Source organism: Mus pahari, chromosome 19, assembly GCF_900095145.1.
Source record: "Mus pahari chromosome 19, PAHARI_EIJ_v1.1, whole genome shotgun sequence".
Taxonomy (NCBI): Eukaryota; Metazoa; Chordata; class Mammalia; order Rodentia; family Muridae; genus Mus; species Mus pahari.
Window position 1 is genome coordinate 85,223,008 of NC_034608.1, and position 17,745 is coordinate 85,240,752.

A 17,745-nucleotide genomic window follows, 5' to 3' on the forward strand; every position below is an offset into this window, starting at 1 on the left:
CTCTGCCTCCCGAGTGCTGGGATTAAAGGTGTGCGCCACCACTGCCCGGCAGGAATACTGCTTATTTACTGGCTTGTCCTGCCTGCTCTCCTGCACACCTGCTGGCACTGCCCACAGGAATTATTAATCAAGAAAGTGCCCTCCCCCGAGATTTGCCTGCAGGTCATTCTGATGGAGGTGATTCCTCAGATGACACTCCCCCTTTCCAGATTACTCTGGCTTATGTCAGGTTGACAAAAACCTGAATCAGCACAGCATCCCATGTTCCTGGCCAGCCTGGTATCCCCATCCCCTTGTCTCCATTCCAACTGATGCTTCACCTTCCTCGCTCTCTGCCTTCAGGATCTCCATATAACATGCAGCCTGGGTCCCTGTTACCTGACTCTCACACTTTAATTCTGGAACCTTGGTCTGAGTCTCTATGACCCCGCCACTGCTGCATCCTGCATGCCTGTGAAGTCAGCACATAGAGCCAGTGTGGGTTTTGCTGCCATCTCAGAGTGTTGTCACAGCCCTGAGCTGTGGCTGCAGCAGCTCTGTCTGCTCAGGTGAACCTGAAGGACATATACCCAGGTGGCCATGTTACAGTAGAGCATCTTTGCATTTGGCTGTCTTTTTCAGATTCTCAAAGGAATGTTTTCCAAAAGGGTTCTCAGTCTCCCACCTTGAGTCTGAGGGGTAGGGCCGGCCTGCAAGACATTTTCCTGTTATGTTGGAACTGGGTCCACGTCAGATTCCCGTTGAGCTCTGAGCAATTGCAACCCCTCTGTGCTTTGCACGGCCACCTTGTCCACTTTCAATTTGCCCTTTACCTCCCCACAGTGTACATCGTCCACATCTTCCTGCTCTATTCTCTGCTTGCAATCTAAGAGCAGTGGGTAGGGACCATTCCAAAGCCTGGTGCTCTGCTCTCTTGAAATTTCCTCTGCTAGTTTATTGGGTTTAGCTTATTTTCTGAGATTGGGTCTCACTGTACAGCTCTGGTTGGCATGGAGCTCATTATGTAGACAGGCTAGCTTCAAACACAGAAAAATCCACTTACCTCTGCCTTGAGTGCTGGGATAAAGTCTGCTCTGCCATCCCTGGCTTATTCTGTTAGCTTTAGGTACACTCTCCCTGAAGGCTGTGCACAGCCAGATTCATTGCTGGAGCCCACCATGAACATGCTGTGCAGAGCCTTGTGGAAGCACAGAACCTGCTCACTTGCTGCTGCCAGTCTGCCCCATGTGCTCAGGCTTCTCTAGCATCCCCACCCTGCCTCAGTCCCTGCCCAGCTTTCTCTTCTGTCTCTTCTCTATGACAGGACACAGGACAGGGACTCAGCAGTGCTGCTTTTGTCCCTTGAATCTTATGGCTAAAGCGGTTTGATGTGTGGTAGCAGGAACTGTGACTGGTCATACTCTGACAACAGCTCAGACTGCCAGTGGGGCCAGGGGCAGGAAAGCCTGCCCACATTTCCCCTCCTCAGCTAGGCCCCACCCTTTGGTGATGTCACCTTTAACACAGCGCCACCCGCAGGGACAGAGTGTTTAAATGCTGAACTTGTGGGAACTATTCATGTCCAAACAAACAAGCTCATATGTGCGTTGTTTGTGTGCGATCTGGTGAGTTCTGAGCCTGTGGTACAGCACCGTGCAGAGTTCCTCCACTCTCTCACACCTACCCTCTGTTCCTTCTCAGTCCCTGGGGCAGCGGATTGCTTTTGAAACAGGCTCACCCAGCCCAGTCCTGAAGTGTGTTTTGTGGAAGATGCCTTAAACTCCCATCTCTACCTCCTCTGGAGTGCTGGGATGAAAGTTTTGAATTTTCACCTGTGGCATGTCTCTTTTGTTACTTAATGTTTATTTAATTTGGTGTGTGTGTGCCTGAGTCTGTGTCTACACCATGTTCCTGGTGCCCTCAGAACTCAGAAGGGGCATTGGATCTCCCAGAACTGGGGCCATAGATGGTTGTAAGCATCATGTATGTACTGGGAATGGAACCCGGGTCTTCTGCAAGAGCAGTAAGTGTTCCTAACTGTTGGACCTCTCCAGCCTCTTGTTTTGTTTTTTTAAAGTTTTATTTGTTATGTATAAAGTGTTCTACCTACAAGCCAGAAGAGAGCACCAGATATCATCACAGATGGTTGTGAGCCACCATTGCTGGGAATTGAACTCAGGACCTCGGAAGAGCAGCCAGTGTTCTTAACCTCTGAGTCATATCTCCAGCCTTTGTTTTGGTATTTTTGAGACAGGGTTCTTCTTTGTAGCCTAGGGTGGCATTTCCTCTTCAAGGTACTGAGAATGCTGGATTTGTGCCATTAGGGTCCATCTATCCCATTGTATGATAAAACAGTTCATTCATGTGCTCCATCACCCCTGAAACACACGTGCCCACATGATTTGAAAAATTATGGACATCTTTGTTTTTCCACTTTCTAATACGTGCCTTTGATCCCAGCAATCATCAGGTTTGGAGCTCACCTGGTCTTCATGTTGAGTTCCAGGTCAGTCAGCATTGCACAGAACAGAGCAGAGAGGAGCCTCTTCTGGAGTGGCTGGCTTTGTCCCTCAGAGGCAGGCGATCCTGTTCTCCAGGCACACACTCCTGTCTACACTGTTTTGGCCACAGGAGTGCTGGGATTCCAGATGTACATCTCTGTGCCTGTGTTTTCATCCATGTACCTGGGTGCCAGGCCTGTGCAATGAGTGCTTTACCCACTGAGCCACCTTCCTGGTCTGGCCAGTGCTTTTTTTTTTTTTTTTGGTTTTTCGAGACAGGGTTTCTTTGTGTAGCCCCGACTGTCCTGGAACTCACTTTGTAGACCAGGCTGGCCTCGAACTCACAGAAATCCGCCTGACTCTGCCTCCTGAATGCTGGGATTAAAGGCATGCGCCACCACACCCGGCTCTGGCCAGTGCTTTTACCCCATTCTGCTTGAGGCAGTGTTGGAGATAGCGTACAGCCAGGCTGGCCTCTGATGTACGGAGGCCTTGCCCTAAGTTTCCCATACCCTGCCTCTGCCTCCTGAGTGTGAGGAATAGGTGTGTGCCATCGCCTTCTTTCTGTGACCTCCACTCCCCTGAGGCGGGGTAGAGGAGTGAGCTTTTGGTATCTCAAGGTAGCATCTGCAATTGTCTTAAGGACACTTCACCTGTGGCAGTGGTGGTGCCACATTTGCACACATTTGCACGGTGCTGAGAGCTCCATTGTGTCCTTGCTGGCACTGGCAGTGTCAATAGCTTTGGCCATTGTCTCCCAGTTCTGCCATGACTCCTCACCATCATGGGCATAGACTTGGTGTCATAGACTACAGTGAGAGTCCAACTCCTGCCTGCTGGCTCCTGGGCTGCCCTCATGGCCAAGGGCAAGTAGTCAGCAAAGCTGCTTCCTGCCCTTGAGCTTAAGGCAGGAGGAAGGCTGTTGCTACAGGAAGGAGGAAGTGTGTCTGGCCGCTGTAGGCCTGGTCTCTGTAGATCCTACTGCCCTGGGCCCTCTGGAGGGCGCTTCTGCCCTGCTGAGCTGTCTGAGCCTCAGCTCTCTTGAGTATGATGCTCATGTAACACTGATGAGGACTGCCTCTCTCCACAAGACACACTAGTGAGTCAGTCCTGTGACATCTAAGTATCTGCCTGTGGGACAGGTTCCAGGTTCTTTGGGACCATTCTGGAACTCATGTTTCCATAAGGTCTTTTCCTTCCTGGCTGGCGCTGTGTATGTTGAAATCCTCCTCATAGCCAGAATGGCCAAGAAGCATCCAGTTATAGGCAGTTGGTGAGCTGGTATTGAATTCAGGGGCTTGTGGCCACCCCCTCTGTAGAGACCCCACAAGTGTCTCTGACTGGTGCACCAGAGGCCAGCCTTTGTTCAGGGTTGGGAAAGCAAGTAGGTGTGTCTGTGCACAGATCATCTCTCTGTGTATGTGCATGTGCACCCACGTGTGGAGTGTGGGTGGGTGGGAGGGCCATGTGTGTTCTGATGCAGCTTTGTGCCTGGAGTCTTTAAAACACTCCAGAGACAGGAAGAGCTATTCTTGGAGAACCAGCCCGCAAGTCATAGGACCCAACTGTGCCTGGTGGCTAGGGGTTCAGAGGACTCCAGAGCTGTTTGTGTGGTCAGTGTCATTGTGTGCCTCCTTTCAACCCATGCCAGGCTGTCAGCTCAGGAGTTAGCACTGTTAGATGGGCTTTTCTAACACTTGTGCCCACTGTGCCTGCTGACCATGAGATACCACCTTGTTAGGACAAGGCTGTCAGCATACCAGGAGTCAGCCAGGTAGACAGCTGCAAGAGCAGTACAGTGGGAACACTGGCTTCATAGCTCTGTGTAAGCCTCACAGAGGGCTCAAGGCCAAGCTGGTCACTGTCTGGGCATTTGGGCTGTGATGATAGATGCCCCACTGAGATTTCCTTCTGAAGACTCCTGCAAAGCTGTTGGAGGAGGCTAGGGCCTGTTGGAGGGCCCGTGAGATCTGAGGTCGTGGAGACAGAAGCCACAGGGAGTCTTGGGCATGCAGGCTGACGGGCATGTATTCCCTCGCTCTTCTCAGGATCCTCTTGACCTGATACAACTGTTGAGAAACTTCCCAAAAGTGACTGTTTTCTGCAAGGTCAGTTCTACTGCAGAGTCCCAGAGCAGAGCCCAGCTGCCTCCCTTCATGATTGTCACCCTGAAGATCAGCCCATTTTTATCTGAAGACAGATGATAAATGGATCCAAAGAAAAACTTGAGGAGTCCAGCCTGCAGTCCTTCCTGCCATCCCCTTAGCTTTGCAAGTGCTGGTGACACAGGGACATATGCCGCAGCTCCAGTATGCGGGTATACCAGAGAACCTACCTCTCTTTTTGTTAAAGCTGGGCCTGCTTGTCCTAGCTGGCTTTGGGTGAGAATACAGCCTGCCTTGAGAGGACTGGAGATTACAGTGTGCCCTGAATGTCTATGCTCACTCTCTGATCAGATCCTGACAGTATGGCAGTGTGTATCTCCACACTCTGGCTCCTTCATGAGTCCTAAGCTCCATGACTGGGCTTCTGTGCTGCAGGGCAGGGGCCCAGGCTGCTCTTGACCTCCTGACCCTGCTGTCACAGCTAACTGAGTGGCTGGGGCAGGAGGGGGATTCATAAATGTGGACATTGTAATTGGTTCTCTGTGCTGGGCGTTGGTCATCTTCCTGAAGCAGTGCCAGTTGGCAGGTGCTTGGCATCAGCTTCTGCACAGCCTGACTGGAGGTCGGGGTGTGCCACCCTGAGAAAGAAAGGATTCGTGGGGACATGCAGCCTGGGGCGGTCCCTCTGATACACTCACTGCTGATGTCACTGCTCATGCAGGCTCCGCTGTCCACAGAATGAAGACAGTGGACAAAAGTCCCTTGCAAGGGAAAGTGGCAGCTGCAAATGGAGTTGAGCCTGTCAGATAGTACAGGCCCACAAGTGAGCTCAGCAGAGGTGGCACCCCCACCCCCACAGGGGTGACTGAGTGCTGGGGCTGTAGGAGAGCAATACCCCCAGCTGTGAGACAGGGTGGGAAAGCACTTACACACATCCTCTTCAGGAGGGCACTGAGAGCATTGCTGCGTCTCCTGGGACCAGGGTTCTAAAGAAGGGGCAGGTAAGCCCGTGTACAATGGTCATGACTTTCTTTTTTTTCTTTTTTTTTTTTTTTAAAGATTGATTTATTTATTATATAAATACATATATAAAATAAATATATATATAAGTACACTGTAGCTGTCTTCAGACACTACAGAAGAGGGCATCAGATCTTGTTACAGGTGGTTATGAGCCACCATGTGGTTGCTGGGATTTGAACTCTGGACCTTCGGAAGAACAGTCGGGTGCTCTTACCCACTGAGCCATCTCACCAGCCCATGACTTTCTTTGACTTCACAACTCAGGGTCAGGGAGTACCGTGTCTGAGGACCCCAAAAATCTGTCCATTGGGGTGGATACCAGTGCTTGTCTTCGTCTGTAGTTGCTCTCTTTGCACAGTTTGAAGCAAAGTGGGGCCTTGGGTTGGCCCAGTATCCCCAGCTCTCTGCCGTCTGTCTGGGATGTGCTCAAGGAGGTCAAGGGTTGTGGCTGAGTGTGCAGGCCTGCTGGGAGGTGATGGGTTGTTTAGCAGAGTTCTGAAGTTGCATGCAGATCATGAGTGGGCTGAGTTGCAACATTGGGGTAAGAGCGAATGGTGTTCTGGCCCCGAATGGGTTGCTTGGGGACAATAGAACTTGTTGTCCTAGGAGGCTGGTTCCTCACTCCCTTGTCCAAGCTCCTATCTTCTTTGTGCTTGTCCTGTGGCTAAGAATGGGGGTGGGCCTTTGAAGTTAAGAGGAGGTAGCCTAGCAACTGACCTGATACCCAGTGGGAGTGGTGAGGGCCCTTGGGTGAGAAGGCCAATGTCTGCTGTACTGCTTAGTAATGCCTTTGGAGACATTGTTACCTGGGTAACATTCTGGCTATGACTTCAGTAGGGTGGGTAGGTAGGACATTTGGCTGTCAAGAAAGCTGCTCTCAGGGTGGGCACAGCCACTGCAAGGAGCTGTGTGAATGGTTATTTGGGAGGTTTTATAAAAGTGGTTTTTCAGCAGTATGTGATGGTGCACACAAGTGGATCTTTGTGAGTTCAAGGCCAGACTCATCTACATAGTGAATTCCAGGACAGCCAGAACTATATAATGAGACCCTATCTCAAAAACAGACAAACCAACAACAACAAAATACTAATAAAACAATAGCCTTTCCAAAACTAGGTTTTGTTTGTTGTTTGTGTTCTAAAAAACAGCTGGGAATGGTGTTATCCTGTCACCTCAGGGAGGTGGAGGCAGCTACATCAGGAGTTTGAGACCAGACTGAGCAACACAACACCCTTTTTTAAAACTGAAACAAGAAAGTCAGGACATTCATAACAGGGGCCACCCATGTGTGATAAATATGCTCAGAGTCAAAGGATATGCCCCTAGCTGACCTGGGCAACAGGTGCAGCCAAAAAAAACTTGGTTATTATCCTTAGCGTCCAAAACCAAATGCCCTTTCCTGACAGTAAAGGTGTTTTTGTGTAATGCATGGGACATGACTGGAGGGGGTAGGGCACACTGTCATCCTGGCAGGTGGGAGCTTATACAGAGGGACCAAAGGTTCCGGCCAGCTGTGGTTAGATAGCAAAACTCATGACTTTAAAAAGCAAAACAAAGCCAGGCATGGTGGCGCACAACAATAAAGAAAATGTAGGGTGTGTTGGTACACTTGACTTCTTGGCATTCTAGACACAGAGGCATGAGGATTGCTGAGCACCGAAGGCTGGCTAGGCTAGCTCAGGCTTCTGGGTCAGCAAGACCTTCCAGAGCTAACAGAAGATGGCAGTGACCAGCTGTGGAGCTCTGGACTCTGTCCAGTATCACATAACCAGGCATGGGGCAGGAGGGACAGTAGTCCTGGCTTATTCCCAGCTACGTAGTAACTTCGAGACCAGCCAAGAAAGTGTGAGACCAGCTCACATGAAAAGGAAAATCTAGTGTTCCCATAAGAGATAGACAAGAAGAGAGTTCCATGTGACCACCTGAGGCAAAGATTCAAGTAACAGTCAACAAGGGAAGGATGCTGTGTGCTGTTGCCTCCACTACTGCCCAGTGACACTGATCCAGGACAGAACAGGTTTCAGTGTTTGGAGCTTCCAGGTCAGGGCATTTGTTATACAGCCACAGATCCCACACACAGTTTCTGAGACCCATGGATACAATTTCAGAAAGACACATTCGCAAGAAAAAAAATTAATTTGAGAGCCAGGCGTGGTGGCTCACACCTTTAATCCCAGCACTTGGGAGGCAGAGGCAGGTGGATTTCTGAGTTCGAGGCCAGCCTGGTCTACAGAGTGAGTTCCAGGACAGCCAGGGCTAAACAGAGAAACCCTGTCTCGAAAAACCAAAAAAAAAAAAAAAATTAATTTGAGGGGGGGCTTGACAGCAGGGCTGGGCTCTGGGTGTTCAGTATATGGCCACAGTGCCCTGCCCCCACTGTCAGGGCTGCAGGAAGGTTGTGTCTTCAGTTCCAGCTTTTTTTTTTTTTTTTTTAGATGTATTTATTATTATATCTAAGTACACTGTAGCTGACTTCAGACACACCAGAAGAGGGCGTCAGATCTCATTACCGATGGTTGTAAGCCACCATGTGGTTGCTGGGATTTGAACTCACGACCTTCAGAAGAACAGTCAGTGCTCTTAACTGCTGAGCCATCTCTCCAGCCCCAGTTCCAGCTTTTAAGGTCTCACTTTGGGAGCTTTCTGGGTCTCTCCTTTAGTTAGACATGCCTACTGTGGCTCCACCAGTGCATCAGGCTCAGCAGTCTGCCATCCATCTGCCCCATCTGACCTGCTCAGGAGGTCAGGAGGATCTCTGTGAGAGCCACAGCTCTGGGCCTGGTTTCCAAGCCCCAGCTGCTCATGGAGGTGCCTTTCCCAGCAGGGTCCATGGCCTTGGCGACCACATTCATCCTTCCAGGAAGCTGGGGGAGGATTCCTGAAGGGCATTTCCCAACAGGCTGGGCTTTACTGGAAAGGAGCAGCAAACAGGAGGTCACTGGCCAGGGCTCAGCCCCTACAGTCTCCTCTCCGACTTGCAAGGCTCTGAGAAGGCAGCCTATGGCCTGGCACCCCAAGGAAGGCTGGAAGAAGGGATCTACGCTGGAAGAAGGGATCTACGCCCTTCCTTCCCTGGTCTCCTGTCCTGGGTCAGGGGCAGACAGTGGATGGAGGAGAGACACTGCTTAGCAGGGGTGACTCCTGGCTCCAGGAAATGTCACAGTGTACTCTGCCATCCTTACCCAGCCTTGTCTGGCTCTAGATATGACCCATCCATTACATTTGGACTCCCAGCCCCATTTCTTTGCAGTCTTGGGACCTGCATCTCAGACTCAGCCCTGTTCTTCCAGACTTGGGACCGTTCCACAACATACTGCCCAGCTGGAGCCACATACCCATGGCTACCAAATTGAGTTGTGGTCCATATGCATTTCAAGCAAATGGCAACCATATATATATATATATATATTTTTAATGTTGTGGCTCCAGCTGGGCAGTATGTTGTGGAACGCTCCCTGTCTGTCATCTAATAAAGTGTCCAAAGTGGTCAAGACAGTAGCTTCCTTCTCGACTGCCTGGGTGCTGGTGTGAGTGCTTCCCTACCGGGCCTCTGCAGTGCTCACAGAGGTATCAGTCGACTTCAGCCACACTTCTGTAAACTGCCTACTGCCTTAGGGCTTGCATAAACTTCCTGTTGTCTCACCACTCTGCTCTCCTGAGATGGCCCTGTGTCCTGATGCTTGCCTTGCCTGACTGCTGGGGGGAGGGGGGGTGCTTGCCTAGTCACACTGCATTGCCCTGTCCCAGGAATGGGTCAATGCTGATAGTATGCAGGCTCAGTGACCAGGATAGTCATGTCACTACCCCACAGGATTTGAAGCCAACTGGCTCTCAGCCAAGTGTGGGCTGTGCCGCTGTTGTCAGCCAGGTGCAGTGCCTGGCAGAGCTGTCTGCTTTAAAAGTAACTTTTTTGCTAGATTGTAACTGTGGTCTAAGGCAGTAAGCCTCCCTCTGCTAACCTCAGCCTAGCCCTGGATGCTTCTAGCCTCCATACAACTTTATCTAGGCCTAGAATGTTTTTAGCCTCTAAGGCTTACTGCTGAATAAGCTCACCCTTTCTAGTTCTTTCTGAGCTCTGACTGGCTGGTTTAACTCAGCTGTTCTGGCTCCTAGCTGACTGATACAAACTCTGTTCTGTCAGCTTCTGACTGAATTGCTCTGTTTGGCCTCAAACTAACTCTAGCAGTTTGTTCTAATCTTCTAGCTCCTTGATCTTTGGCTCATTCTATCTTCTCCTGTTCAGCAAGTTCTTGCTGGCATATGCAGTAGTGTCTGCGTTTGGTGGCTGATTATGGGATGGACCCCCGGGGTGGGGCAGTCTCTGGATTGTCCATCCTTTCGTCTTAGCTCCAAACTTTGTCTCTGCAACTTCTTTCATGGGTATTTTATCCCCTATTTTGGGGAGGAATGAAGTATCCACGTGTTGGTCTTCCTTATTCTTGATTTTCTTGTGTTTTGGAGATTGTATCTTGGGTATTCTAGGTTTCTGGGCTAATATCCACTTATTAGTGAGTGCATATCAAGTGAGTTCTTTTGTGATTGGGTTACCTCACTAAGGATGATATACTCCAGATCCATCCATTTGCCTAAGAATTTCATAAACTCATTGTTTTTAATAGCTGAGTAGTACTCCATTGTGTAAATGTACTTCTAGCTTGATTTCTCTTCAGCCTGTCTCTGTGAAACTCCCCTGGTAAAACAGCACTGAACTCCATGAACTGAACCGCCACAGACTCAGCTCCACCACACTGCCCAGAACTACCTCAACAGAACTGAGTAGAACTCAGAAATCTGCATGCCTGTCTTTTCGGATGAAAGGTGTGTGTATTCCAGCCAGATTACACAGACCAAGAAGGTTTTTGGATGTGATCTCTTGCCAGAGCAGCCATGTTCTGAATTAAAATTCTTCTGCAATCACAATCACAGCTGTGTCATGGCTTCAGCAAGCTTCAGGAGTGGCACCTGTCCCCCAAAATTTTGGCTGTCACCGCTGCCTGCCCACAGCACATAGTCAGGCTTGTTAATCTGATGGGATCAGGATGTCAACTCCAACCCAGCCTAGAAATGGTGCTGTGACCACCTTAGCCATAATTTGCCCTTCAGCACTCACCAAGGCCTTCAGGCTACCAGTGACCTCCCACAGGCACCTAGAAGCCAGTCTAGACATAGCTGACATCATAGGAAGTGTCACACCTGCTGTCACCTGGCCCACAGGACTTTGTGTCTTGCTGTGGAAGTGGTACCACAAACTGTGTGACCTTGACAACAGTAGCCAGATGGAGAAAGACCCGTAGACTACAGCAGGGCAGGCATCCTGCTAGGATGCCCAGCTGTCTTACCCGTCCATATCACTGCTAACTCAAGTAGGGCAAAAACCTGGAGGCAGGAGCTGATGCAGAGGCCATGCCATGGAGGGGTGCTGCTTACCGTCTTGTTCAGCCTGGGTGATCTCAGGACCATCAACCTAAGGAGGGCAGCACCCACAGTGGGCTGGGCCCTCCCCAGTCAATCACTAATTAAGAAAATGTCCCACCAGCTTGCCTACAGCCCAGTCTTACAGAGGCATTCCCTCTCAGGTGACTCTAGCTTGTGTCAAAAGTTTGACATAAAACTAGCCAACACAGACCTGTAGAGATGGCTCAGGTTAAGAGCACTGACTGCTCTTCCAGAGGTCCTAAGTTCAATTCCCAGCAACCACATGGTGGCTCATAATCATCTAGTGATATCTGGTGCCCTATTGTAGCAAGCAGGTAGAATACAATATACATAATAAATCTTAAAAAACAAAAACAAAAACAAAAAATTAACCAGCACAATTGGCCACTTGTCAGTTTGACATTTCAGAAACACATCACTGTTAAGCCATAACCTTTCCTTTCTTTTTCTTCCCCAAGATCACATATTAATATCAACATTACAATATAAATATTCCAAACTCTTTAAAAATTCAGCCTCTTTAAAATAGCTTGTCTCTTAAAATCCAAAATCTTTTAAAAGTCAAAGTTTCTCAACTATGGGCTCCTGTAAAATAAGAAAGTTTCTTACTCAGGAGGGAAGGGCCGGGACACAATCAAATAAAATCAAAACCAAACCCTAGCTGTAAGTAACTCAGTATCCAGTTGTATGGTGGTGGCACACACCTTTAATCCCAATACTTGGGAGGCAGAGGCAGATGGCTCTCTGTGAGTTTGAGGCCAACCTGGTCTATAGAGTGAGTTCCAGTTCAGTGGAGGTTACACAAAGAAACCTGTCTCAACACCTCACCCTACCCCCACCCCCCAAAAAACAAAACAAAACAAAAACAACCAGAAGAGCTCTCACTATCCAGTATCTTTGTTCAAGATCTTCTGGACTGGGGCTGGAGAAATGCAGTTAAGCGCACTGACTGCTCTTCCAGTAGGTCCTGAGTTCAATTCCCAGCACCCACATGGAGGCTCACAACCATCTATAAGGGGATCAGATACCATCTTCTGGTATGTCTGAAGACAGCTACAGAACTCATATACAGAAAATAAATAAATCTAAAAAAATAATAAATAAAAGATCTTCTGGACTCCTCTAAGGGTCTTGGATCACTTCTCTGTCTCTACCATGTGGCCCTGCACACAGATACTATCTCCTAGGGACAGCTTCACTCCATACTGTGTTTGGTGTCCAGTAGTGACATCTCCAAAATATAGGTTCTTCTACTGCAAATGGGCTGCACTTTCACCAATAAGTTCTCCTGGGCTCTCTGCAGGGACTCCAGGCCTGGTGGTACACAGTTCAGCTGCTCTCCATGCCCCCTTCATGCCTTTGAAACCGGTACCACCTGGGTGTCTCTTCATATAGTTTAGCTGCCAGTGTACTACATTGGTCACTTTTGGAACACAGCTTCTATATATCATCCTAGGAAACATGTCCCAGAAGATTTCAAGCCAGTGAAGCCAGTCTCTTGTTAATCACAGCTGATGATTCAGCCCTGTGACCAGCGTCCGTTGGCCCAGCAGTGATGGTTTTACTTACTAGTTTGGTCTCTTGTTAATCACAGCCAGTTCTGAGCAGACACCACAGCTTACTCACACAAAAGGCTTGGTAGAACCTTCCTTCTGAAACTTGAAAAGTCAGGCATCCCATTGTCTGCACTGCTCTCAGTTTTTTTTGTTTTTGTTTTTGTTGTTTTGTTTGGTTTTTGGTTTTGTTTTTTCGAGACAGGGTTTCTCTGTGTAGCCCTGGCTGTCCTGGAACTCACTCTGTAGACCAGGCTGGCCTCAAACTCAGAAATCCGCCTGCCTCTGCCTCCCAAGTGCTGGGATTAAAGGCGTGCGCCACCACGCCCGGCTGGGACCAGCTTTCTTTAGGCCACTGCTCTCATGGAACTCTGCACAGGTCTACTTCGTGAGCAGACCTAAGAGAAGCCACCTTCCAAAGACACATTTCACTCTCTGGCTTGTGACCTAGATGCAGTGCACACTCAGCGTCTTCTGGGTGTGGTGGAGAACTTCAAGGGTTGCCCTGCTCTGGCCCCTGCTACCTTGATAGGACATATTGAGAACCAGGGCTGTGTTGTGCTGCCCTGCCTGCATAGTTTCCAGTGGGAGGCATGGTGGGTTTTTGTTCACTCACCTGCTCACTTATTTTACCTGAGTGGCCTGTGCTTGGTGCCGTGCAGCTTGGCTGGGTCGGCATGTGCAGGACAACTGGGATGCCTCTCCCCTATTTGTGTGTAGAGGAAGCCTGTGACCCACTGAGACCCAGTGCTTGCAATGCTGCCGTGATCGACTGTAAAGGCCTCTCAGGGCATGGCGTGCAGACATGTTGCTGGAGTCCTGTGCCCTTCAGGGTGGTCCTGAGCCATGTGTTAGTGGAGGGCAGATGCCAGCCTTAGCAGCCACAGCACCTTGCCTTGGGTGCCAAGGCTGTGCTACTTCTTGTTCTGGTTTGGTGTGAGACAAAGTCCCATGTAGCTCAGGCTGGCCTTAAATTTGTGAGTCACTAAAGGATGACATGAATTTTGACCTCCCACCATCTCCAAGTACTGTGTTTACAGGTGTGCACCGCCATGCCTAACTCCAGGTTCCTTCTTTCCCAAGCTTACTGGAGCACCCATTGGCACCACATAGCCTGCCTGAGCTGCCACTGCACAAGCTGTGGTCCAGTGCAGAGCCCCCAAGCCCTGCCATTCACGGACTTGACCTTCTGCCCAACTAGCACTCACCGTGTACTGACCAGATTGGAGTAGGGCTGGTGCTGAAGCTGCCTAGACCCTGGGCAGCTCAAGTGCCAGGGTGCTAGGCACCTTCTGACCAGAACCAGCCAAAGAGACAAGGCTTCTACAGGGTCCTGATTGTAACCCTTTCTAGACCTGGCTGAGAGGGTTGGGCTTTATTCCAGAAAGTTCTTAGTTGTGCCAGCTGGATATGTGTATGTGATGGACCCCCAATTGCAGCAGCCTCAGGGTCAGAGGGTCCTGTGGTAGGTGTGGCAGGAGTGGGTGGTTTAGAACACAGGATACCTTTGATGAAACTTAACTCCTCCAGCCTCTCAAGGCCTTTGAGTCTGTGCTGTGTGAAGAGATTGGGTTGAGGTACCTGCTGTCTTCATGGCCTGTCTGCACTGAGTGGTGACAGCCAGGCTATTGGGTCCCTCCACCAGACCACCTGCTGGGCTAGTGGCTGGCACCATCAGGGTAGCTCTCCCAGGTTACCTGGTTTCCCCTAGACTGGCTCACTAACAGGCTGTTAGGCACATGGGCCAAGACAGTGGTGAACAGCTGTGGTCCTCTGTTGCGGAACACTGAGCAATGCCCCTCCTGGTCTGTCTTTGTTAATCAGTTTTCACTTTGCAAGGTCACTGTAACCTTGTGACAGTTGTGAGTCATGAGAGCATTCTGCCCAGAAGCTGTTGGCTTTTGAGGCATGGTCTTGCTCTGCAACCCAGACTGACCTGGGCCTCATCATCCTCCTGCCTCAGCCTCCTGACTGCTGTTGCACCATCATTCACAGCTTGTCTTTTCCAAACCTGTCCATAGCCCTTTGGGGAGCTGCAGTCTAACGACAGCAGGGATAGGCTAACTGCTCAGGTTGCTGCTAGGAGGGGCCTCTTGTCCAGGTGAATGACTTATTATTGACATGAAGGACACAGCTCGTGTAGCTAGAAGTCTGTCTGTGATGGCAGCCAGGTCATATGGGTCACTTGAGGTCAGCCATCCCAGGTCCATGAGGAAGGCTGAGCTACTAGGTTTGTCTGTCCCTGTCCTCCGAGGCAGCTGCAGAGTACTTGCTCTACAGAGCAAGGCCCTGCTCAGGCACAGTGCCACTCTCAGAGCTGCCACCTGGGCTGCCACTCCAGACTCCATGCACATCATGAGGCACATGTCCTTTCCTGCCTTGTTGCTAGCACTCAGCAGTCCTGCTGCACTGTGGGTCCTGTGCTCTGCTTGTGCGCTATCCTCTAGAGAGAGCTTGGCCCTGGGTGCACCCGGGCCAGGCCTTGCCCTGCTGCTTCTCCCCTGAGCACCTTCTAGGCCTCAGGCCCAGCGCCACGGTGTCACTGATATTTTTGGCCAGCAGGGCCACCTGACCTGTCTGTCTCCTTTGCTGTGAATAGCTCTTGTGTCTCTCAAAGGCTTCCTTGAACCTGTCTTGCCATTTATGGTAAGATATGGCTCCCAGGACAGACCAAGCATATATAATAATTCTGAAGAAAGTAGAGGGATAATGAAAGGCACTTTTTCGTCTGTTCAAGATTCTGTACAGAGGGTTTTGCTCTGTAGTCCCTTCATCCACAGAGACCTCTGCACAGACAGGCAGTGCACACTGCCACAGAGGAAGTACCAGAGGACTTTTATGGTTTGAATTTTCAGTCAGTGTCTCAAACAGCCAAGGCTGGCCTTAAACTTCCTATATAGCCAAAGATGTCTCCTGGCTGAGGAGTCACTCATGTTGCCTGTGTAAATTCTCCTGGTGTCCCTAGTATGACATCTCAAGGTATAGGGTGGGGCTGGGGTCAGCTCAGTGATAAGTGTACATCTGGTATGCCCAGCATCACGGGAGACTCAGCACCCTGTCCAACATGTGCATCCATGTTTCTCACCTGGGGAGGGGCTGCCGCCTCTCCTGCCTGCTCAGCATCATGGTGTGGATGTCCCACCATGGGCTGCACACATCTACTCTGTCAATTTGTCTGCTCAGCACCTGCCATTCCAAAACTCTCTGTCCTGTCTGTCTGAAGGGCATCCCAGCAAATAGCTGTCTTTGTACCTAAGGGCTTGAGCAGACTCTGTGACCACTGGGTGGAAGATTGGGGGGTGTGGCCCCACCGCTCTGCTGGGGGCCTCAGTGTCCTTTGCATGCTACCTCTTATATGTGGTCCCCGTATGAAATACCAGTGTTTTGTGCCATGGCTAAGGAGCTGATCTGGGCGTGAGGGACTGACCCTGTGGTCTGCTGGGATGTGACTAAGGGGCTCTGAAGAGAAGGAGGCCTCTGCCTTTGCCTTGGGGGCCAAATGTGTATCATTTTGTAGGGCTCCCTCACCCTGTCCACCTGTCCCCTGACCTGTCCACAGAGGCATCAACATTCAGCTGTATAGAGCCTCGCATCCGAGGGGAAGTGGAGGGCGCAAGAGCCTCCCTACAGCAGCACCTCTGAGAAGGTGGTCTGGCCCCAGGGTTCACTGGAGCGGACTGGAGGACTGTGGGCAGGCTGCTCTGGGTTGAAGCCTTCATTCGGGTCTCCTTTAGAGGCTGCTACATCACAGTGACCAAGCCCCTAGCCAAACCAAAGGGCTAGCCTAGACAGGTGCTTCACGCCAACAGCAGCAGGCATGTGTGAGGTGAACCTCAGCTGGGCTCATGGGCTGCATCTAGTAGAGTGTTATTTGCTGGGGACCAGCCTCATGTGATCTGCTTCCTCCTCTCCCTGGGAGTCACAGCCTATGACAACATCCAAGGCTCTTGACCAGTATCTGCTTCTGTGACTTTGGCTCTGGCCATTGGAAGAACTTCTTCTGTGCCTTTAAAACCCCGTGGGTGTGTTCCGGTCGTGTGTGGCTTGAAGATATAGATTGTCTGTCCATTGAAGCTTTCTCTTTTTGTTCTCTTTTAGGATTCTGTGTCATTGAGACCATCCATCCGATTTGAAGGAAGCCAAGGAGTGAGTGTTCCCTGTCCTGACACACATGAGCCAGAAGAGGGGGGAGGGGGGGGCACAGGTGGCTTCCTGCCTGTCCATCTCTGAATTGCTCCAAGCCAGGCTCCTATGCCCAGTGAAGGCCATGTGTGAGAGGAGGGTGGTCATCTGGAAGTAACCCTGGGTGAACGCTGTTCCAGACCCGGGGTGTGAAGCACACCCGCCTGTCCTCACCACCTTGTGGTTCTCATGAGGGAGAATTGCTCCTACTCTGAAAATCCTTCTGTCAGCTTCCCGAGTCGCTGGGTTGCTTGTCTGTGCCCGGTCCTATCTAAATAACTTTTTATTTGAAGTTGCTGCCTCACCACTGGCCTGCTCAGTGGCCCCTAGCTCATGAGATGAGGTGGCTGTGGTGCATTCCCTGAGTCTCTTAGGGCTCTGGAGCTATGTCTGAGTGGGAAAAGGTCATCCTGGCCACTGGCCCCTCCTGGGCATTGGCCATGGGGCTGCAGTCCCAGGGCAGGCTGGGTGGGTCACTAGTGTTCCCATCTCTCTCCTGAGGGTGCCGAGACCCTACAGGTCAGCTCTTACATCTGCCTGTGAGTGGTAGCCAGAATCATGGCATGCCTCAGCTGCCCACATAGCCTACAGTTGCTGGACCATGAAGCCCTAGGGAACACAACCATTAAGGATAGCTTCATCCCGGTATTAGTCCGGGTTCTCTAGAGAACCAGAACTGATAATGTATGCATAGACAAAAGGGATTTATTAGAGTGGCTCTCGCGCTGTGGTGCAGCTGGTCCTCCAGTGCTGTCGGCCAGCGGAAGACCCAACAGTCCAGCAGTTGTTCAGTCCATGAGACCGGATGTCTCAGCTTCTCCTTAGCAGGCGCCATAATCTGAAGAAGTAGGCTCTGATGCCAGTGAAGGAGCAGACTTGCTAGGTAGAGCAGAGCAAGGGCAGGCAGGCAGGCAGAGTGTCCCTTCTCTCATGCCCTCCACCAGAGTCCCTTCTCTCATGCCCTCC

The 17,745-nt window shown here is 50.6% G+C and overlaps 1 protein-coding gene across 1 annotated transcript in view; it reads left to right on the forward strand.

Annotated features, from left to right (window-relative positions):
* Positions 1–17,745, forward strand: part of Ell (elongation factor for RNA polymerase II) — a 53,250-nt gene that overhangs the window by 17,404 nt on the left and 18,101 nt on the right. Inside the window, exon 2 of the mRNA XM_021219077.1 lies at positions 16,696–16,743. Within this exon, the coding sequence (XP_021074736.1) occupies positions 16,696–16,743 (48 nt within the window). The remainder of the gene's footprint in view (positions 1–16,695; positions 16,744–17,745) is intronic.